Source organism: Lithobates pipiens, unplaced genomic scaffold, assembly GCF_037356315.1.
Source record: "Lithobates pipiens isolate NorthernLeopardFrog02 unplaced genomic scaffold, aLitPip1_a1.2 Scaffold_10, whole genome shotgun sequence".
NCBI classification, from domain to species: Eukaryota; Metazoa; Chordata; class Amphibia; order Anura; family Ranidae; genus Lithobates; species Lithobates pipiens.
The window spans coordinates 168364081-168388999 of NW_027507686.1; the positions used below are offsets into that span (position 1 = coordinate 168364081).

The window sequence follows — 24919 nt, forward strand, 5'->3', positions numbered from 1 at the left end:
CTAGGGGGTTCCTTCAGCATTGGGAAATTTCTGCCTCAGATAAGTTCCCACTGACACCATTGATCTTTTTAGCTATCTGTAAGGAGGCAATTCTTCCCAATGACCACATGTGTAAGGACCATTCTTCCCACTGACCATCACACTATTGTATCATGAGTTGTAGATTTCTCATTTTTAGCAGGGGTTCCCCGAGACCAGACACTATTTCAAGGGTTCCTCTGTGTTGAAAAGGTTGAGAGAGGCTTATCTATAGCCAGGTTAAGTAACATCAGCAGTGGGGGAGAAGTAAATATTTCCATTATTTTTTAGTGTACTCCTATTTACACATTGAGTCAGTTTAAAACAATAGTTAAGGTACTAGAATAAAAGCATTGAGGAATCTCCTGTAAAAAAATTCATATTTAAAAATGAATTGAGAATGAGTTTGTTCTTTAAAATCAGGTCACCTAATTCTTCTGTCTTGCGTTCTATTTGACACTGCCAGTAAACTTGCTCCAAAAAACACTCAGCAGGCTTTACATTGTGGTCATTTTCTGTCCAACTTTTAAAGGTGGGAGGAAGGGTGCTGAAAGGCAGTGATGTCTCTGAAGGGTTCCAGTTCACACTCTGAAACTTTGTGGCTGCTGTTTTTTTTTACCATCATGGCAGCCCACATGATCTGTTACACAGATCAGAATTGGGTTGGTTTACTAAAGGAGTAGGGCTTGTTCACTTTGCAATGTGAGTTTTTCGCTTGGCTTAATAAATGCAATGCAGTTGTGCCATTTTCAAACATCCATTCGTGTACGAGTAAAATCCAGTTTTTAGAACTTTCCTTGTACATAATTGGATATTCTTTGAAAATAGACTTTTCACGTGGCTTGAGAGTGCACCAGATTTTGCACTCTCCAGTTTTAGTAAATCAACCCCTTTGCATTAGATGTGATGCCAGCCCCCTGACTGGGAGAAAAATGCCTTTGAAACACTTGGTTGCTGGATGTCCTGGCTGCTTGGGTTCCCTCAAATGGTGTTTGATGCAAGTCCTTTCCATGTGGATCAGTCATATTAAGCCATCCGACGAGAGAGTGGAGCTGGAACCACTGCTGAGTTCTTTGATATATGCCTGTTTTTCATATACATCTGGTAAGGAGATTGGATTGACACTGTGGTGTGCTCTTCATTACACACTGAAGCTGGTGAAGGGATTCCATCTTTTCCTCCTTCCTCTGAAAGACTATAAGATAGGAGTTGCCAGTGATGTAAAAAAATACATTGAGGCTGAAATCACACTAGAACAGGCAGCTGCTCACAGCAGGAGTCCAGTGCGACCCATTCACTGTTCCAGGTCCTATTTAGGGCTGAATTCAGACCTAAAATGGACCAAAAGACGCACAGGACTCCATAGAGAGCTGGTCACAATCTCCTGCTATGCTTATTGGATGCTTGGAAACCCACATCCAATTTGCATAGGTGTGAACCCAAGCTGAAACTTTAATTTCCTTTTGCATTAGTAATGTGCGCAGAAAACTGATTGGATGTTCTGACTCAATTGCCAAGCCAGTGCATAGTGCAGTCATCCTTGGTAACAAGTCAGTTTTCACTGTTTTTTAACTGAAATCTGGCCACTCAAGGTTATTTCTCTCTATCTTAATAAATAAGGCTACACAGACAGCATCGTGAAAGCTGCATGCCTGTTCAGTAGGTGATAAAGCCAAGATAAGAATGACAACCTTGGAGACCTCACCATTTAAAGACAAGTCAACAGTGGCAGTTCCCATATTACTATTCACAGAGAATCTGAACTATTTGAACATTTCGGACAAGTCAACTTTGAATTAATAGCTATGTTTTGATTATGTATGTTTCTTCTTTTCAGACATGTTCTTTTCAATGGCTGCTTTGACAAACAGTGTTACTTCTATTCGGTCTACAACGGAATTGTCAGATGTAGATCTTGACTCCTCTGTCCTTAGTGATCACAGTGGTCATCAATTTCAAAGTCCAGCCTTCACTCCTGGGGTGAGAATGTTTCCAGTCATGAACTAATAAACATGTTTTATATCCTACTGTATCATTTAGTGTTCCACCATCTGACTACTTTTATTATAACAGCTTGTGGTTTCTTCCCACCCACAACCCTAAGAAGGCAGCCTAAAGTAGGGTTGTCCTGATACTACTTTTTAAAGACTGAGTACAAGTACCGATACTTTTTTTTGAAGTACTCGCCGATACCGATTACCGATACTTTTTTTTAAAAAATGTCATGTGTTTTTGTTTGTGCAATTTTATTTTTTCCAATTTATTTAATGTTTTTTTTTTTTTTTTTTTTACAATGCTTTCTTTTTTTAAAGGGGGGGGGGGGGAGTATACAGAGTCAGTGTGTTTTTTATTTTATTTATTATTTACAATTAATTTATTTTTATTATTTATTGCAATTCTTTTTTTTTTTTATTATTATTATTAGCCCTGTTGGAGGGCTTTGGTAAGATATCGGGGTCTTGACAGACCCCTGACATTCTCCCCTTTGAGACAGGAAAAGGGACTGAGGACACATGTTTCCCAGTCCCCTTCTCAGCAACCTCAGCTGCATTGAAAATTAATGAAGAGGAGACAGAGGCTCCTTTCCATTCATAAATGGAAGCATCGTAAAAACACAGGTTACCATGTTTCAGTTATATGAATGGACAGAGTCAGTTATCACTGACTGTTCATTCGGAAAAGGAAGGAGCCAGATCTACTGGTTTCTACCTCCGTTCTCCATCCTGAAAGATTGAGTGGGATGTGGATGAGAACGGAGGGGGATGGGGGGACGCGGAGGAAGAGGGAGGGGGGCGCGGTGGAGAATGGAGGGGAACAGCAGCACAGAGTGGGACTGGAGGAGGATACAGGGACAGTCAGCGGTGATTGGTGCGGATTTGGGGGCAGTTACAAACACTGATCACCGCATGTAGATTTCACTAAAGCAGCTGGGAGGGGGAGAGAAGCAGAGAAATGGCTATCGGGCTTTATTGAAATCTATACAGAGTGAACGGTGCTAGTAACTCCCCCTCCGCACTGATCACCCTTACTATCCAGGTATCGGGTGAAGTATCGGAGCATTTGCCCCAGTACAAGTACTCTGGCAAATGCTCGGTATCGGTACTGATACTAGTATCAGTATGGGGACAACCCTAGTCTAACGAAATGTGCCGCTTTAAGCCTCGTACACACTACTAGTTTTTTTCGTTCAACCCAGCGGGCTGAATGAAAAAAAAACTGTCAACTCAGGTCGGAGCCTCTGTAGTAACTATCCAATGTTAGTACAGCGATCTCCCCTTTCTACTGTGTTCCGACGGGGTGGCCCCGTCGCCAGAACAATCAGGTCAGTAATAGGTGAGAGCGCTGATCAGGAGTCATTCAGTAGACCTTTTGTAGCCTTACCTATTCGACCAGCTTCTGTTAGACCGGCTGCAGTGCACAGAGGCCAAATTTCGTCCGGTTTCTATTGAACCGGCTGATTCCACTCGTGTTTACTAAGCTTTAGAGTTGAACACAATGTTGGCCACACATTTTACAATCTCATTGTACAATCTTCTTTAGATTTATCGAGCTATGCAGTGTGGGGGCCTAAAGGACTGCATAACAAACTGAATGGATCATTTAGGTTGTATTACATGGTTGTTGGTAATTATAAAGAAGATTGGGCAGAGATGGTACCATCAGATTGTTAAATGTGTTGGTAGCTTTAGAAGAATTTTGCTATTAAAATTGGGGTGTAGAGCTGGAATTTATTTTATTATTATTTTCGGTTAGACTTCCACATAGGGAACTTTTTTTTTCACTGCAGCTGGCCTCTATGATTAAGCCCTAATGTGGGGCAAAATTTGTAAGAGGAGGAGCTGAGCCTGGTGGCAAATGTGATTTATTCCGAGCAATCTTTAACACCGGAAACACATTTTATGCAGCTTATACCTCCTACATTTGAATGACTAGAGGCACCTTTCCCAAAAAAACTCAGATAGTCATTGGGTTTTGTTAGCAGGCCCATAGAAATGAATGGTAAATGAAAACAAAAGAATGTATTTGAATATTTTAGGGATTTTAACAAAGTCTGTTAAATTCCCAAATAGGTGCAGTGCATATTGCCCCAACACTGCTATCCGACCATGCTGGAGCAAGCAGCTGGACTTCTGGCTCTGAGGTGGTGGGGTTGTACAGACATAGAGCACACAGAGCCCGCACAGTCTCCACCTCCATTGAACACTACCAGAATGAAAATCCTTAGCCCTCTTTGCTGTGCTGCCTTTGCCCCCTCTGCTCTCTTTACTGATAAAAGACTCCACAGCAACTCGCTGCTGCCAGCTAGTTCCGAGGAGATTACTATAATAGTCGCTGGCTGCTTGTGTTGTGAAGTGACAACACAAACCAGCAACAACATTTGCCTAAGAAAGACGGGTGTGTAGTAGCTGCCAGCGTCTGCTGTTTTGTGTGTGTGTGTGTTTTTGGATGGCGACACTCGTCTTCATAAGCCATCATTCGCAGCACAAGCCACCAGCTACTAGTGTAGTTACCTCCTCCAACATAGCTGGTAGCTGTAAGATTGTGGGCTCAGGCATTTATCAGTACAAGAGCAGGAGTGGAGGCACAGGTTGCATTGCAAGCAGGATTGCAGAATATAGAGAGAGGCGTGGCTTCTTTGTTGCCTTTACCTACCCAGTAGCAATACTCATTATTTGGGTTTTTGTCTTGGGTGAAGCTACAGCAAGTACCAATATAAAAAAAAATATTCCATTTTATTTCTAAACTACAGCACAAACTTTAACAGGGACAAGTGTTGTGTGCACTGGGTCCCCTGGGGGATTTAATAAGCCTTTTTAATATCCGGTGTGAGTGCTTCTTTAAGGACATCTGAGCAATGGCAAGTCCCTATTCCAAATACTTCTCATCCACTTTGCATAAGTCATAACCAAAAACACACATTTAAAAAGCACATACATGCATAGAGGGTTGCATGTCGTAAATGTTTTTGGATGCACATAGGTGTGAAAGGTAAATGTCTTCTGTGTAGGCTAATCTGTGTTTTATCTTCAATCAGTTAATGATGAGCAGCCCAAGGCGGTATGGACATTCACCATTTTCTGCCACAATTCCTCCACTACAAAACCTTCACAGGGTCCAGGGTAAGTTCTGAATTTCTTCATGTTTTCTTTGCCACGGTGCCTTTCCTTTTTATTTCATCCCATTTAGAAAGCTGAATATCAGAGGCACATTCAATGGAATATCTATTTCTGGCAATAAAGCCTACCCAGCACTCTAGACTGTGCAGCCAATATGTGTCCTCGTATGTTAGTGCTCTGATTGGAATACTGACAGACATGTGAACATCAGTGGTATCAGCCGTACCTCTAAGCTTGAGCAAAAATTAGCAAAAATCTGTCAATTTAATGGGTAGTTCCATACCATTTACTTCTTTGTGCTACACAAACATAGGCTTTGCATTGTTTTGCTTGGATGAGAGGTGTTCATTTGCTTTACCTTTCCTATATTGTTAAATGTTGGCTGAGCTTTGACCATAGGCTTATACTGAAGTAAGAGTAAAAGAAGACTACACACTCTGTACACTAGTGGTTCTCAACCTGGGGTCGGGACTCCCTCGGGGGTCGAATGACGATTTGTCAGGGGTCACCGAAATCTGGGCTGTGCCTAAAGCCCTCACCGCTCTCCCAATGTTTTTGTGGCCAACTAGCTGGGCTGTTCCTGGAGCCCGCAGCCACCCACAAAGCCTCTTTGCAGCTGCCCATTCAGTTCACGGCATGGCTAGGGGCAGAGACTAGAGGTCAGCTGACTGGTGAGGAAAGTGAAGTGGGAGAGGCTGGAGGAGACCCTACAGTATCGCCTGATTTTAGAATAGGCGTCACTGCGGTGAGACACCACAGAGCTGGAGACACAGTGAGTAACACTACCTGTGATTAGAGTTGCCGTTTAAAAGTCCCCACTACAGTTTTCAGATCAGAAGATGACCTTGATCAAGAGCACCTAAGTTGGTTGATCAGAACTCCCCCCAGCACTGCCACTTATCCCAACTCACCACCAGCACTGACACTCATCCCATCCCCCCACCCCCTACCAAGCAGTAAGAGAAGGAATAAAAAAGGAGAATACATGCAAGGGAGAGGAAAAGAGGGGGAGGAACAAAGAAAAAGGGAGAGAGAGACCAAAAAAGACGGCTAGAGAGAGGAATGGGGAAAAATAACAAGAAATTAGGATAGAGAGAGATAAAAGGGAAATAAAGGAGAACAAAGAGTGGTACATCCTAAAATGTACCATAAGGGATTTTAATATTGTACGAGTGGAAGGGACTCAGGGAACGCTAAATGTCCGTGGGTTAGGGTTGCAAATTACTTGTCTTGACTTGGGTGCTGACAACCCACACTACAAAAATAATTTTACTGTTGGGGGTCCCCACAACTTGGGAAATTTTATCAAGGAGTCATGGCACTAGAAAGGTTGAGAACCACTGCTGTACACAGTTACTGGACTGTGCCATCAAACAAGGAAGCACAATGTGGATGGTGACCATCTCTACCTAAAAACTGATATAGTACTTTAATTTTTGTCAGATAGTGTATGGGTAAAACATATGCCACCTTTATTACATTATTATTTGAGGCTTCAGTGGTGAAATTTGTGTCTGCTTCCGCCTACAAGGCCATATTAAACAGGACAAACTTGCAGTTTTATTTCACCATTATTTGTTTAACCTTTTTGCTGCTGCCACTGTATGCTGGCTAGGTAAAGCCATTTGGTCGTGTCTAGATTGTGAGGATTTCCATGAAGACAAAGTTAAAATTCCAAAATGTACCTTTAAAGTGATTTTTCACATTTTGCATGCTTATTCTTTAGTATGTTTGTTATAGCATTAAAGTGCATGTCAATGCAAAATGTCAAAAATATAATTTTACATTGCTAGAATACATGCACATTTTTTTTTTTCCATTTTAAAGATGCTTCAAGTACAGAAGATTAACGATTTCTGCGACATAAATATAGTGTGCCCCTACCTTCCTTTGATATGATTCAAAGACACATTGTCCATGATTAAGTAAAGCATTTGCAAAACTTTTCTGGCAGTATTGGTGCAGTCAAAAGGCCTGGGCCTAATTCCTGAATGCTTTGGGACGGTCCCATTAATAATTCCGACAGGTGCAACAGATTCAAGTGATTTTTATTTGCTTCACTTTCACAATGTGTCTCTATGGCTGCAAAAAAATCAAAAAGCATTACCACTTGGTTGAGGAAACTGGAGGTAATTAAGATCAATTGGTAGTTGGTCAAAAATGCTCAGGGTGGGGCTGCTGTGTTGTAAAGAACAGGGCATAATTACTTGCCCCCCACCTGTCACTAGTTGCTAAGACTGTCGGCCATACGGCTTCATTGGTTGCTGCTAAGATGCAGGCCACCAGTGGGCCTGAACACTGACAGTGTGTGTAGTGTGATATGGATACTGAGAAACTAGTTCTTCATCTAGTCCACCTCCATTGTGACTGACAGCAGACAGAAGTGGGTAGATTCCATAGCTGCTATTGAGCTGTCTAGCAGCTATGAAATCTGCCCACTGCCAGTCTCTCAGAGTTCCCCATCAGATCCATCTCCCTCTGATTTTAATTGTTTGATTATTTTTGGAGCATTATCTGCTGTATTAAAAGTCAAATTAAAACTATTTCCTTTAGAAATGAATAAAAAAAAAACAGGTATGTATGTAAGAGATTCAGGGCAAAATTATTTCCCATGACATGTAGGTCTCCCTTTCTGATGAATGCCCTAATTTTAGTTCTACTTCAGACTTCATAGCCTACACACTATACACTATATTACAATATTCACTAGAAGTGAAATTCTGGGGGTAAACCAATACAATCACATTATGGTTCTTCCTAGAGCTCCACAGAGAACCGATGTATCTTGTGACTACTAGGTCTTGTTTACGTTTCTACATAAAGATGGTGTATACATTTTTCTGTAGAGTATCCACATTGCTGATAACAAGTGGACAGTAATGGGCAGATTCCATACCCTCCCCCTATTGGGCTGTCTGGTAGCTATGCAGTCTTCCCACTGCGATCCGCTGTTAATCACAACAGAGACAGACCTGATGAGAAATTAGTCTCTCAGCATTCCTGCCAGGTTCCTCTCACTGTAAATCTAAGGAGAGGTTGGTCTGATGAAAAACTAGTGCCTCAATGTCAGGCTCCATTCACCCCCACCTCTCAACTCCTCAGCTGCTGTGCTTGGCTTAGTGTTTGAGGTGGACTGAGGGTGGAGTATGGACACTCTGGCCTCAGTGTCCGCCTCCATGCTGCAAATTCATGTACCTGTTTCTAACAGGTACACAAGTCAGTCGTGTGCTCTGACATTTGTGGTGCAGAGGCACGGCACAATCTAAAGTGTGTCTACAGTCTTTAAAGGAGGAATATAGCCAAAGCTATTTTGGCTGTATTTCTTTAGCATACATCATGGGACACAGAGCCATAGTAGTTACTATGTGATGTTAGGTGTTGGTCATCAGTAAAGATGTGCTGTGCTGAGCTCCACTGGAAAATTCCTTGCTGGAGCAGGCTATGCAACCAGATCCATTCAAAGTGTCTTTTCAGGCTGAACTGAATGGTACCCGGGCCTCGTGGTGGAAGAAACGAGGTTTAGCCCATAACGCTTCTCTTTTTAGAGAGCTGGACCCTGGGATCCAGTGCTTTGGTTTTTTCAGCCATAAAGTTTTCCTGGCGGGTTGCTTTATGGGTCCAGGATTGTGGATCCCCCATTAAAAAGGGGCCCCGGTTCCTGAAGGTTTTTTTTAACGGAGCTCACTCTGAGGGGTGAAGATTGGGTATGTTGGTTTTGCCACAGAATCCCTGCGGCGGGAAAGGTAAGTGGAAATTTCTAAGGAATTTTAAATTCTCTTAAGAATTGTCTCCTTTAAAAAGTAAATGTTGCCATGCCTAAAAGTCACCACTGGGAGGTGTATAGAGAAGCTGCAGACTTCCCTCCAGTGAGCAGTCCCAGGTCTCCGGTAAGGTGTTGGGGGGGGGGGGGGGGATTTTTTCCTAAAACACCCCCCACCTGGACAGAAGCTCCCCCCTCTCTCTTGATAGAGGGGGAAGCTGGAAACGATCTGTGGATGCTGCTCCCCTCTCCTCTTTTTAAAAAAAAAAAGAGGAGAGGGGGAACGGGGGGAATACGTAGGAGCCATGGCTTAGTGTGGCGTTGGCGTGCAGCAACGTCCAGCATGGGAGTACTTTTAAAAAGCTAAATTTTCCTGTCTGCAACTTTCATAGGGACACGAGCAAAAAAGGGGCATGTAAGTGGTTACACAGGCATATTCCCTTGGCATATTTACTGAAGCAACAGGCTGAACACTAATAGCAGCGGCAGTTGCTTGACTATTTGCTCAAGCCATGGGTGCGATTTCTTCTGGTAGTTCTTCTGCATTTGTGCATTGGGCTATGATCAGAAGGGGAGGTAGAAACACCCCAAAAAAGGGCTCAAGAGGAACTCCTTCAAGCTCTAAAAAGCCTAAACTCATCTCTACAATGGCATCGTCCCCTGAGAGATCTGAGATGGCTGGTCAGAGTGAGCCATCAGGGCCGTCAAATGTTGCAACTGTTTCCAAAACTGCAGCCCCTGTCTAAATTACCGAAGAGGTTTTTTTTGCAGCCATGATAGGTTTGGAAGATAGGTTAGCGGCTTTAATCGCATCCCAGTGTGGGACAAAAAGCGACGGGTCGCCTTCCATTACCCAGGATCCTCAAACTGAGGATCTTGGGGCGGGGGGAGATGAATTTCCCTCAGGGGACCATGAAGAGGCTGATGACTCCTCTTCTGAGGGGTCAAATGCAAGAAGGATCAGCTTCACAATCTGATAGATTGTTGGTGCAATCTCTTACTGAGATTGTCTGTTCCACATTTTTGCTACCCTTAATGAAGTAGGTGGATAAGCCCACTTCTTTTTTGGATTTGCTAAAGCCTCCTCAAGCTGTACATGCCTTTCTTGTCCCTTCATTGCTGGAAAAGCTTATTTATTCTGAGTGGGATCACCCAGATAAGCATTTTTTTTTCCTCCTAAAAAGTTTTCAACACTCCTATGGAGGAGAAATTGACTAGAAAGTGGGAGTTACCAGCAATTGACGCTGCTATATACTCTGTGAATAAAAGTTTGACTTGTCAAATGCTTAGGGATCCAACGGACAAAAAGTTGGAATTCCTATTAAAAAACACTTTTTCTCTGGCAGGTTCAGTGACTCAGCCTGCGCTGGCAGCAATTGGTGTATGTCAATTCTTGAGAGACCAGTTAAAACAGGTGCTTAAGGTTATTCCTGAGCAGCAGGCCCAGGATTTGGCCAAACTACCAGCGGCGTTATGTTTTGCAGTAGACGCTATGAGAGATTCTATTCTTCAGGCCTCGTGTCTTACTCTTGGGCTGGTGTATATGCGTAGAATATTATGGTTGTAAAATTGGTCAGCCGAGGTGCCATGCAAAAAGCTCCTGGCTGGTTTTCTCTGAACCATGGGTCATAGATGGAGACCTTTCGTTCTCCCATATAGAGGAGTGTATGGCTCCCATGGTTCAAAGAAGCAGGATCTCCCAGTCTATGGATAGTGTAGGACCCGCTAACCATGGGGTACTTTGTCCCAGTAAGTGGGCTTAAGCACCATATAGCAATATGGTGTGACCAAATCCCCATATTTTTTGATAATTTTTTTTGAAAATGTCTAGGTGTTTTAAATAGCCTTGCAGGAGGTAAATGCCTCTTTTGCATGTATGCGCTGTAATATTTTGTTCTATCAAATGGAAATGGTCCAGATCAGAAATTACTTTGCCCATCAACATTTTAGAGATTCGGGCAGCACACTTGGCCCTGAGGGCCTGAACGCTCAGGTTACGGAATTGTCCTGTCAGGATCCAATCCGACAGTGCCATAGCAGTGGCCTATATCAGTCACCAAGGGGGCACGAGAAGTCCTGCGGCCCAGAGAGAGGTGAATCATATCTTAGCTTGGGCAGAAAACAATGTACCTTGCCTATAGGCAGTCTTCATTCCAGGAATAGAAAATTGGCAGGTGGAATACTTGAGTCGCCAGCAGTTGTTCCTGGGAGAATGGGCCCTTCTCCCCAGATGGGGGATCTGGGACGTAGATCTGCTTGCATCCAGGTTCAACAAGAAGATCGACAACTTTGTGTCAAGAAAAAAAAGGACCATTTGAGTAGACTTTAACGGTACCAGAAAAGGAACAATACATCATGTTATGAAATACAATTTATTACAAGCATATTAAAGAACTATTTACAAAATAAAAACAAGACAATTTGAGCTTGTCAACGAGAGTAGGTAGGTGTCAGGTTTTCATTTAAACCAGAATATTATTCCCTATTCATTTTTTACAGAACCCTGTTCTTCGGAAGAGAAATCACTACATTCATTGTGTGGTGAGAGCAGTAAGTCTACTTTAAGTCGACTGCTCCGATTCGGAAAAACTGATATTTTGTTTGGTGTTGCCTGAAGGTCCTAAAAGAGGTCAGGCAGCATCTAATTCGACTATTTCTAAATGGATTACGCAAGTAATTGTTCAAGCATATGGTTTGAAGAGGAAGATTCCACTCGCTCAAATCAAAGCGCACTCCACTAGGGCTTTTAGTGCTTTGTGGGCAGTGCATCACCAAGCCTCCATGGCTCAAATCTGAAAGGCCGCAACTTGGTCTTCAGTCCATACATTTACCAGATTCTATCAGGTGGATGTAAAAATACATGCGGATATTGCCTTTGGGCTTACTGTGCTGCAGGCAGCAGTATAAGTCCTCTAGTATCGTGGTGCCCTACTTTTGTTGTGTCTCCCTCACCTCAGTTTGGCATTGCTGTGGGACATCCCACATAGTAACTACTATGGCTCTGTGTCCCGTGATGTACTACAAGAAAAGGATTTTACAGGTAAGCTGTTATAAATATCCTATTTTCTCCTATAACTGCACTCCTGTGACCTGTTTTCAGCTGACAGCGGGCAAAGGCTTGCTGTCAGCTGACATCACTCAGCCGATCCAGGGATGAACAGTTGGGATGAACCCAGATGCCTGGACCGGCAGTTGGCTCTGCCTCTCAGCATGCCATTAAGAGCCTTAACCAGCCCATCTGAAGTAACTGATCAATACCCTCTATTCTTATTATTATCAGTTATGTATTCCTTTGTTTAGTCCCTATAGTTTAGCTATCAATCAATAAGCCAAGCACATGTTATTGTTACTATCACAATGCTATCACCCTTGGCTATGAAATCAATACACGTTTAAGGTCAATTAAATCTCATTTATTTTCCAAGGAAATAAGGAAAATGTGCATCAAGTATCAATAAAAGTTACAATAATATACATAGCATACAATCACAGTGCAATCTAAGCCATACTTATCCGACCTTCGCAGCCACACCTCATGACTGGATCTCCTGATGGAATACAGAGGGACAGAGAGAGAGCTCAGGTCACAACCCTTTTTGTCAAACATACCTCAGCCATACCACACCCTACTGCCAGTCCCATTTGGTTTGGACCAATCAGTGTTCACATGACAGCCCTCCTAATATTACTGACTTCTGCCATATTTGGCTTTGTGGCCAGTCCCATCTGATGTGCCCTGGGCCGTCTTTGTCATCAATCTCTTTGAAGCTTGTGTGCACCATTTGGGCTGAAGGTAACTCCTTTGATATGCAGATTCTGCCACATTCCTCTACACATTCTAAACATGTGTCATGCAAACATCAACATGGCTGAGTTCGGCTGTACAAACAGCGGTGTAGATGTATAATAATAATTCCTGTCTGATTCCAACATATCCCGCTTTGCGCCTAAAAGGCGCATACCACCCTTCTTCAGACACGGCTCCTTTTGAACAGTCCATAACTGTCTTAACGTGTGTGGTTCCCCAACATGTGCTTCCGAACCAGCACCTGTGGCACAGTCCTTAGCTTGTGTAACGCGTGGTTGTTTCCAACGAGCGCTCCAGAGACATCTCTTATGGAACAGTACACAAGTGTCTTACCACGTTGTGTTTTCAACGTGTGCAGAAACAGGTCCTATGGAGCAGTCCATAATTGTTTTACCACGTGATGTTTCCCAACACGTGCCGCTTTGCCACTGAGTGACACATCTCCACCATTCTTCAGCGACAGCTTCCATGTCACCATTCTGCATCTTGGGTATCTTCAGGATGGCAGTACAGGCAAGGGGTGCCCATTCATTCACCATTCACCAGCACCCATTCAGAGCAACATATCACCCAGCTTTCAGACCCAGAGTCTTGAGGAGGGCCTTTCTTGCCCATATTACTAGCCTACAATACCCATAGGTCACATTATACCACGGACATAAATCAACTTATTACCATAATATATACTTATATATGTATTACGCACCCCGCTCCCAACCTCCTATAACCTTTTACTGTAAATACGGGTCGGGATTAGGCAGGCTTGCTCGCAGCGGCGTTGCAGGGCTCTGACTTGGCAGCAACGTCTCCAATTTGTACACAGAGAGCTCACTGTCAAATCGTCCCTCAACTTGCATAGACAACTGGGAGACCCTTCTAGATAAATATCGCTTAACTACACATATAAGTTTACAACAATTACCAAACCCACACAATTCCACCCCTGTACCTGGATTTCAGAGATCACGCCCATTGTGTACCATGCACCTCTACCTACGGTTAGGTTCAAGGAACCCTCGAGTCCCATGACTAACACTACACCGGTATTCTTTAGGACAAAGAAACAAAAACTCGCCTATGTCCTAAATAATACCTGGGTGCCTTCTTCCCAGCAATGACCTCTCCATCCAGAATACAGAGAGAAATAACTTCCCAACATTATTCGTTCATCCCCATGTATTGACCTGGCCTACCAAGGACATCATGGTCATGCTTCCGACAAAGGGAAATATCAACCTGCCTCCAGCGTTCATCTTCTCTGATCACATGTGTGATATAGCCTCAAACGCAACAAGATAGAGTCCCCAGTCAGTAAGCCCATTGCTGCCACCAAATATACAGACCAAGTCTGCACTTCTGTATATGAGAACATACAGCATAACTCCTTTCACAATCCAACTTAGTACCACCCATACAGGCATTCGACCACTATTTTGGATTAGTGTAAGCAACGTGTTTTGGCAAAATCTTACTGAGCGGTGACGCTAACTCATCAGGCCACTGCCCCTCATACAGAGACGGTATACTCAGCTTGATGTTGGCTGATATTTCCACCTGCCACAGAGTGCGCGCCAGAGCCAATGACAGGTTTCTGTCTTCCCTACCAACCTCTCAACATGGTTGACAAAATCCGGAGCCACTCTAACCTGAGTGTTTCTGTGATTTCATTGAATGTTATCAAGGATACCACCAATCTCCCGGGGTAACAAAGTCACGCTCCTTCTCTGAAGCTATGGCTGTGATTTTGTTCCTCAGGAGGCTGATGTCCCCTCCATTAACAACACCCATCCCAGCTATTGTTCCCCCCCAATATAGTGCTGAATACATCCCTTCTCTTTCGGGTTACTCCTCAGAAATAAGCATCCTGCATGGACCTCATTCTCATCTCTGGGAGTAAGTCACTGGTACAATAACCGCACCTGATTCAGTGTATACTCAGCACATATAGGGTGATAGTTTTTTGTCAACCACCATGAGATGTTGCAGCACCATGTGGTGAAGTCCTACGGTACCCTGGTAGCCAGCGTTTGTTCCCTTTATTTTAACGGAGCATGCTCCTGTGTGTATTCACTGGCATTATCTGTGCAGGGTTTCAACCTCTCAGGTGAGACACCAACCGGGCGTATCTTCCTCGTGTCTAGTTCTGGTGTCCCGCATGTCCTGTAACCGAAAGCTTCTCTCTAGGACCGCTAGGATTGAGACACCACCCCTACGAGGAAGTTTTCACCCCATTGATGTATCACCTGGCACCCTTTAGTCTGACCAACAGCCACCTTATTATGCATAAGCGCCAGTATGCCTCCTGGGTACCTGCACCATATTAACTCCGTTACATCAATGCATGTCATACATTAAAACCTTTCTTCTTTCAATTCCTCCTTCCAACAAAAAAAACACATATTTTACATTTTCATGTTTTGACGGATTGGATGTGTCAATTCTTCCCCAACCTCCAACCCATTGCACATGTATAAATAACATGTTTGCATTCATCAGGAGAGACTTCAGCAAAAATATTTCACAAGTTCTCTTGCTAGGCACAGTCTTTCAGATTCAGCATTAGCACCAAATTGTCCATACCAAAAAAACAAGTATATTCTGAATCTTTCAAGTTTTTCCTTTTTTTCCTCTCCTGATGTTTATCAGAACAAATTTGTGGTATGGTGTGGCACAGACAAACTGCCAACCAGATGATCATCTGTCATCCATCTTCCAGAAGCCTCTCCAATTCTCGCTCCACTTGGATTCTGGAAGTGAAAACAAGAGCAGTATCAAATTTTTATCCACAATATCTGATCGCTTACCATGTTTACTTATAGTTCCCTCCTTGGAGCCCAGGACCTCAGTATTCCTGGCTTCTGCAACTCTGACCAAACTATCCAAACAACCATGACCTCTTTAGGCTACACCCGCTGTAAAATGGATCCCCATGGTATGATCAAAAACCGTTTAAAACTGAACGTCAGTGTTGCTTCTCAAAAACTTCAAATTTTACAAACTAAAAAAAAACAATGCATCTATCTGTATCTTTACGATGTATGCACTACCCCCTTTCAGGTGACTGGTTCTAACTGAGGGCATTGTCCATTCCCCCCCTTTCAGGTGGATTAGACCTACTACTTTTCCACCTGAATAAAAATATAACTAACATAGAGGACTAAACCAATATCAACAAAAAAAATTTTTAGAATAAAAAAAATAAAAAAAAAATAAAAATAAAAAAAAATAAAAAATAAAAATGAAAATAAAAATAAATTAAAAAAATAAAAATAAAAATCTGGCCATGATCACACAAACAACATGACAAGACAACCATCATAAAACAATGACAAACACTCAACTTTTAGTTAACACCATCCATGGACTTTTCTCCTGCAAAGAGTGCTTATTCCAATCTGAAATACAATTAGTTAATGGGGAAAACAAAAACAAAACAAAGCATATGTATCATCACAACATTTTAGCTTCATTTGTAACTCTTTTTAGTACTATTTATTTTTCATTGTTTGCAAACAATTACTAACTAATGAGCTCATGGTACCATGTGATAATCGATTATGCATTTACAATAACCTAACCCATGTTCTGCTATATTTTCCCATTGTTCTCACTTTGAGAGACCTGCAAACAGATGCAAATGTCTGTATACGAACCAGTTTAACTCCTTCCTGGTCTCTGGAAAAAGGAACACACAAGTGATTACACACAATTCTTATGTTAATTAGCAGTATTGGATACTCAGGAAAAGTTTACAAAGACTGACACTAAGAGAAGAGTAAAGAAACACAAGATTAAAAAACTCATAACAGAAACATCTTTTAACCACACAAAAGAAAAACCACAATACCAATTCAGGGGTTTATCCCTAAAAGTACAAAACAAAAAAAATGTATATCTATATCCAGGTCCTCTATCATATTCTGAACTTGAAACTTACATCAAACCTTTTTCATAGCCGGGAAACATTGACCAGAATATTCTTACCATGCTTGCAGCTCACTAAGTTCTGCTAACATTGTTTCCCCCAGTGCTATATTTGAGTAACCATGCGTCTATCTCCATTTTGACTCTACACAACTGTCCTACATATTGCTTTTTAGTTTCTAGACCCCGCATTTGCGTTTTACACGGGAAATGGGTTTGATTACTACTGGTTCCGTGCTGTGGATGGCTACCCCACCTGGCTGAATAACACACCTGAAGCCTTGGGGTCGTTTTCGGGTATAATTTCCTTTCGATATCATTATTCGCCGCCCGACAATATTTTGAAGTGTGACCCCCCCTTTTACACAAAAAACATTTTAGTTCTGGTTTCCCTGCATAGGCCATTTTTTTAGCATATGGCGCTGGAAATCCACATTGCTGGATAATATTACTGCGATTGGAATGCACAGACTTTACACTTTCGTTGTCTGAGGAGTCATCCGAAGTGTCAACTCCTGAGTCAATTTCAAGTGCAGTTATCCCACCTTTATTTGCTTCTTCCACATCGATTCCCATCACATTACTATCATTTGCAGTGATATTAGCATACGGGTTTTCTTCATGTTTCACTTCTAGCTTTTCTCTACCCTGAGCATGTGTGGAGGGTACCTCCACTATTGCACACTTGGAGGATAATTCCATTATGGCTGCTTGTGCCTTAAGCCTTGTGATAACCTGCAAATTCTCAGCCTCCCTTTGATTCAAAGAGGCAATGCAACTTTCTCTCAATTTACACGTTTGTTCTAATTCATCTAATCTCTGTTGCAATACACATTTCTCAGCCACTAATTGTTTAATCCGACTACAAGCATCCGCATCAGCCTTTTCAATCCTGATTGATATATCACTTACCTGTTCCATCACTTTTTCTCTATCAGCAAACCATTCTAATTCTTTTTGTTCCGCAATTTCTTTCATTCTCATTAACATGCATACGGCATTGGCCATTCTCTGTTTCCTGCCTTTTTTTGATGTATTAAATATGCGACTGTTATGTGCATTACATTGTTTTAAAAGTTCATTAAACTGATATGTTAATTTACCTTTGTGAGTAATTTGAAATCTAATCCCACCATGCTTGCTAACGAAACCTTCAATGGCTTCCATTGATATGCTAATTAGCCTATCCACACCAACTGGTTGAGCAAACTTGCTTAGACAAAAGAAAACAGATAACAAATGGACAACAAAAAAAAAAAAAAAAAAATACGAACCGTTTAAATTTCCAGTGACTTGTGGTTCTACAGCATACAAGACACAAGGCACACTCTTAATCAATGCCTTGGTCTTCTATTGGACCAGAGCTATTTCACTCTCACGTGTGTAGAAATAAAAACCTATACTTCTCCCACTTTTTCCTCAAAGATGTATGGTAATTCCTGCCACTCTCTAACCAACACTGTGCATTAGCAATACACTAAACAATCAGATACCAAGCACACAACGACATAGAGGAAGCTGTTTAGAAGCTAGCTTTGACCTGTAGTCCCACTCCAAAAAAAAAAAAAACAACAACAACAAATACAAATCCGTTTACCCACGAATTTCTGTAGGAGAACACACTCTTATTCAATGCTCTTCTACCCGATAGCAGGTCATAGGGAATTTCTATTGGGACAGACCGCTTTTTCACAATCACGTGGATATTTCCACTTTTCCCTCAAAATTGTATGATTTATCCTGTCAATCTGCGGTTATATCACATAACCAGGGATGATCAGTCCCTTATCTCGCCAGTGCGCCAATTTGCCCTCTGGTTACAGTTTCTGCAGCAAACACAACAATAATGTACATATATATATATATATATATATCAGTCACAATTCTCACCAGGTTTTACGCGTCCGTTCTACCAGTGGAATATCTCCCAGAATCCTCCTGCTCATCCAAGCGTGGTTTCAGAATTCGCGAGCCAGCGCTAATCTTGTCCACACTAAAGATGACTTCCAGTTCTGGGTGGCTTTGAGCATCTGTGCTTACAGGGACTCAAACAAAAATACCTTAGATTTTTGTGGATTCTGTGTAAAAATACGTTTTACACGCCTTCTGGGGTGCCAAATGAAGTAACTGATCAATACCCTCTATTCTTATTATTATCAGTTATGTATTCCTTTGTTTAGTCCCTATAGTTTAGCTATCAATCAATAAGCCAAGCACATGTTATTGTTACTATCACAATGCTATCACCCTTGGCTATGAAATCAATACACGTTTAAGGTCAATTAAATCTCATTTATTTTCCAAGGAAATAAGGAAAATGTGCATCAAGTATCAATAAAAGTTACAATAATATACATAGCATACAATCACAGTGCAATCTAAGCCATACTTATCCGACCTTCGCAGCCACACCTCATGACTGGATCTCCTGATGGAATACAGAGGGACAGAGAGAGAGCTCAGGTCACAACCCTTTTTGTCAAACATACCTCAGCCATACCACACCCTACTGCCAGTCCCATTTGGTTTGGACCAATCAGTGTTCACATGACAGCCCTCCTAATATTACTGACTGTTCTGCCATATTTGGCTTTGTGGCCAGTCCCATCTGATGTGCCCTGGGCCGTCTTTGTCATCAATCTCTTTGAAGCTTGTGTGCACCATTTGGGCTGAAGGTAACTCCTTTGATATGCAGATTCTGCCACATTCCTCTACACATTCTAAACATGTGTCATGCAAACATCAACATGGCTGAGTTCGGCTGTACAAACAGCGGTGTAGATGTATAATAATAATTCCTGTCTGATTCCAACACCATCCCACCTACTCCACAGCCCAGCACGCCAGTGAGCACTGGAGGGGCCGAGCAGAGAGCTGGTGACTGACAGTCATGGCTCCCTACTCAGAGTGGAGGGGGAGAACTGAGCGATCAGCAGTGTTTGATTGCTTAGTTCTCGGGTAGAGTCAGCGGAGGACTGATACAGATTTATATATAAAAGTTCCTGGGAGCCTCCTCTGATTATAAATTGCCTAATTGGCACCGTGAAACATCTGCAAGTGTTAAACACGTCTCATAGAAACATGCAGATAAAAGCAAAAATAAATAAATATATACGCTGTGCTTTCAAATATACTCTTCACAATATATATATGTGATATAACCAAAGTGCAAATATGTATGTGAATCACACACCGTAACACTAGTAACTGTAAAATGTGACAATAGTGCAACAAATGATTATGAATACTTAAGTGAACATATAAATGAAAATAATCACACTAGTACTAATTGCTATAACCTGCATCCATATGGTGATTGGTTGTATCAAAATTACTGATCATAAAATCATATAGTGTTCATAAAATCAAATAGTGGACTCAATCCACTAAAACATATAGATGAATAAAAAGTGCTTCTATGCGCATATGTGTCATCCAGTTATTTCAATTCAAAAGTGCTTCTAAAGTCCATGGGATTTGGAAACTGCCTTTGTAGATAATCCAAAGCAAGCCACAGTGATCACACTCAGGTGCTTCCCCCCCCCCCAGGTATTAAACGCTCACCTCTGAACGTGTAACTTTGCACTTAAGCTTAGTGAATACACGCCTGTGAACCACCTCTGGAGCGCTGCAGTTTTAACCAGACTCGTGGACCTGTCAGCACTATACCTTGGTTGAGTAAAAAAGAACTGGATGGTGTAATAACCTTTTAACAGTTTATTAATCACATAAAACCCCTCTATGGGGTACTCGCATAGTATAGGTGCGTCAGTGCACCACTCTATATCATGCACTGACGCACCTAAAGGGGTATTGAAAACATTCTCTATGTAGCTGATCTCTTTCACATATGTATTTTACAAAACACGATTACTGTATGTTCCATAAGATTGGAGAATCCAATAGAGGGGTAGGTCCACCATCATTTGATCCCTAACAGATGCAGAATTTAGGACAAAATGGGAATTCTCGTAAGAATATTTTTTTATGATGAAGATCTAAAGGACAATCCCAACTTCTGTTTATAAATTAATATAATTGTATGATTTACCTCTTGCATGCAAATATTATTAGAAGCTAACACATTTGTGAGCTTATTTTAATTGCCAATCTAAAAGCAATGGTTTCCATTGTAATACTGTAAAGTCTTTAAACGTGGATACAAAAAGAAATATGATTTGGTTGTTTTCAGGAGTGGTTCTCAACCTCAGTCCTCAAGTACCCTCAATGGGCCATGTTTTCCTATTACTTTGCACGGCTGCTTTAAATCAATATCAATGACATGGTATTGATAAGAGTTATTTTATCTAAGGGAAGTTCCCAAAACATGGCCCGTTGGGGGTACTTGAGGACTGAGGTTAAGAACCACTGGTTTACAGCATTTTTAGGCAGGAGGGTGTGCACAAGCTTTGACACTACCTGGAAGTGTCGGAGACTTATCTTCCAGAACAGCCTGGTATATAAGTATACCGACGGGGACATGGATGGTGCAGATACCCCTGCCTGTACTTTATAACTGACAGCTCTTCTTTTTTTTCTTTTTTTTTTTTTTTAAATATACCTAGTGAAGTGAACAGCCTCAGATGATACACAGAGATGAAACAAATCTCCCTACATTTAGCACTGCAGCGAAGTCTGGGCATATAGCCAAGACAGCTGATTGGTGAAAAGGCACACATCCCCTCTCCTCATAGGTAGAGACTTTCAGAGCTGATCGTTGAATCGTTCAGCTCAGTGCTAATCTGTTTATAGCATCCTCCCCAGCACAGAACTACTGCTTTTATCATTGTGACGGAGAACTTGTCAGGAGTTATCAGGCCAGAAACAGAATAATGGAGCAGGAGACAGCTACAGGACATTTCATGAATCGGGTTTACATCCACTTTAACCACTTCGCGCTCGTGCTATAGCCAAAAGACAGCTACAGCACAGACACTAACTGCCGGGAGGGCGTCCCTGGACGTCCTCCTGTTTACTTCCCCTCTGTGCGCCACCGCAGGCGCGCATCGGGGAAGTTCTGTGTTGGCCATGTCCCTTGGACACAGCCAATCACAGATCGTGCTAAATGGCCAATCACAGCGGCCATTTAGCACTAGATCTGCCTGTCCAATGAGAGGTGATCTCATATGTAAACATATGAGATCATCTCTCATCGCCGGCTCTCCCTCCTCACACAGAGACAGCGTGTGAGGAGGGAGAGATGAATGGCTGCAACGTCAGTGAGAACACACACACAGTGAAACACACACACTCTGTGCCATCTGTCCCCAGTACCGCCTATCGGTGCCATCTGTCCCCAGTGCCGCCTATCAGTGCCACCTGTCATCAGTGCCACGTTTCAGTGGCATCTGTCATCAGTGTCAGGTGTCATCAGTGCCATGTATTAGTGCCATCTGTCATCAGTGCCACGTATTAGTGCCATCTATCATCAATGCCACGTCAGTGTCACGTGTCATTAGTGCCACATATTAGTTCCATCTGTCATCAGTGTCACGTGCCATCTGTCATCAGTGTCACGTGCCATCTGTCATCAGTGTCACGTTCCATCAGTGCCACGTCAGTGTCATTGTCCTGGTGCTCCAGGGCCTTCAAAAGTGTAATAGGTAGTCAACAAGTTAGATGTGGTCAGGGTGGGAAAAAGTCCCACACGTGGCATCATAATACTCAGGAGGAGTAGCAGAATGTATTTTGGGGTGTCATTTGTGGTATACACATGCCATGTGAGAGAAATAACCTATTACAATGACAATTTTGTGTGGAAAAAAAAATAATTTTGCAAAGAATTGTGGGGAAAAAAATGACAACACCAAAAAACTCACCATGCCTCTTACTAAATACCTTGGAATGTCTACTTTCCAAAAAGGGGTCATTTGGGGGGTATTTGTACTTTTTTGACTTGTTCGGGTCGCAAGAAATGAGATAGGCCACCAGTTTCACCACAGCTTGTAGACTCTCTAACTTTCACAAAGACCAAATAATATCCATTAATTTGGGTTATTTTTACCAAAGATATGTAGCAGTATAAATTGTGGCCAAAATTCATTAAAAAAAAAATAATAATTTGAAAAATGTTATCACAGAAACAAAGAAAAATGTGTTTTTTTCCCCAAAATGTTTGGTCTTTTTTCATTTATAGCGCAAAAAATAAAAAACCCAGAGGTGATCAAATACCACCAAATGAAAGCTCTATTTGTATGAAAAAAAGGACAAAAAATGTATTTGGGTACAGTGTTACATGACTGAGTAATTGTCATTCGAAGTGTGAGAGCACCGAAAGCTGAAAATTGGTCTGGGCAGGAGGGGGGTTTAAGTGCCCAGTAGGCAAGTGGTTAAAAGAACAATATTGTGGACATCTCAACTTTTGTGTTGTGAACAATTTTTTTACCATTTATTTTGGCAGGAAAACAGTCTTCCCAATCTCCTCTGGAGCCTCTTAAACCAGAGATGCTGCTGAAGCTTACAGTGGGTGGCCTTACCATAACTGTGCCTCACATTCCGAGCGATGCTGGTTCTGCGCAGGTCCTTAACAGTCAAGAAGCAGCATGCCATTTTTTTAAGGAGCTGGGGTACTTTAAAGACTCTGCGTTTAGTGGACGAGACTTTGGGCATCTTCGTGAGCATTTCCAAAGAGCTTGCCAGTTGAGCAATGTCAGGTAAGAGGATAGGAGATATCAGATGGTTTGATGTGAAGTTTATTTTATTATACTGATCAAATGGAATGCAGTTGTCCATGAAAGAAACTTTTTCTGATTCAGGCTTTTATTCTCAGAATCTCGTTTCTGGGAATAATTTCTAATTTTTCAATATTTACCTACCTTTTTCAGAGTTTAGCTTGAAAACACTGAAACCAAGTTAAATTTTCAGAAGGGTACGTCCCTGGTGGCAGCCTCCATTTTCACTCCTAAAAAAACAAGTTTAATCAATGTATGTGAATGCAATTGGACACACTCACCTCTTAATATCTTTCTAATTTGTCATACTAAATGGCTTCATCACGTGCTGTATTTTTGAAGGTATATATTTCCACCAATAAGTAATTTAAGGTGATTGTTAACGACCACCTTGTAAAACAACCCATTCGGTTTGAAATAAAATGAAAGTCAAAACATATTTTGTATAGATAAAAAAATGATCACATTCCCTCTGTTCTCAGCTGCATAAGCTGGGGGAGGAGAAGCAGCAGGTCACTGAGCTCCCCAGTTAATGGCTGTGCAGTGGGGGCGTGTCAGGACAAGTCTGATCATTGGAGGAGAGCACACTGAGTTTCCAGTTTAGCTAGAGAACTGACCACGGCGAGCTCTCCTGCTTAGTGTGGTCAGTATTTATTAGGAAAGCAGATGTACTGGCAGGAACACCATGTATTTCACATAAAGGAAGCGATACAAAGAGAACAGGATACTTTCTCATACAAGTGCATGATACAGCAGGAACATATCAGGAATATGAAGTGTTGGGGTAACAAACGCTTTAAGTATACCCTGCACAATAATAGTATTCTTCATTTAGATAAATTATGGTATAATAAAAACTCTCCCAAATCTAATTTACTGTGTGCTTTGTGATCTCCTCCCTACATTTTATCCCAGGTAATATTACAAAACTGTTTGAAAATAATTTTTAAATTGGTAATTTCAAAATCAAATCTGTCCAAAAACCTGGCCAGACTAGTCTTGGATACTGTTATTACTGTTGACGATTACTATGTAAATATATCTGAGATCATGTTCATTTACACTTGATGATTGAGTGGAAGCCTTTGGGCCAAAGCATCAGATGCAATAAATGAAATTGTCAATAGAATTTCAGAAATGGTGTAATACTAACAACTTGTTGGTAAACTACATTCCTGGAATAATTGAGTCGTGATTTCAAAAACGCACTGAATTGCAATAATTTCTGAGCATTCCAGTGTAGACTTCAAAATAAAAATAAACGGATCCTTCCAGATTAGTGTTAAAAGATGTTTAGGAATACAGTTCCCAACCTCAGCCAAATGCTTCTTATATCAACTATATACTGCATATATCTTTTCTATAACCATGTGACGTTTGCATGTTTTCCTTGTAGTCAGAGCAAACACTTTGTAGTTCAGGACTTTACAGCCCTGGACAATGGTATCTGTGCTCACATTTTCCATTGCATTACATAGTTAGTAAGGTTGAATAAAGACACCGGTCCATCCAGTTCAACCTGAGTGAGTGTCTATAATTGTCCCTATCCCTGTACATTGTACATCACACACTCACATTTGTCCCTAACCTCAAGGAGCCCATAATCCAAGGTCCCCATTAA

The 24919-nt window shown here is 41.8% G+C and overlaps 1 protein-coding gene across 1 annotated transcript in view; it reads left to right on the forward strand.

Moving 5' to 3' along the window:
• Window positions 1-24919, forward strand: part of ATG2A (autophagy related 2A) — a 209251-nt gene that overhangs the window by 41862 nt on the left and 142470 nt on the right. Inside the window, exons 9-11 of the mRNA XM_077459540.1 lie at window positions 1856-1998; window positions 5054-5138; window positions 23028-23280. Of these exons, the coding sequence (XP_077315666.1) occupies window positions 1856-1998; window positions 5054-5138; window positions 23028-23280 (481 nt within the window). The remainder of the gene's footprint in view (window positions 1-1855; window positions 1999-5053; window positions 5139-23027; window positions 23281-24919) is intronic.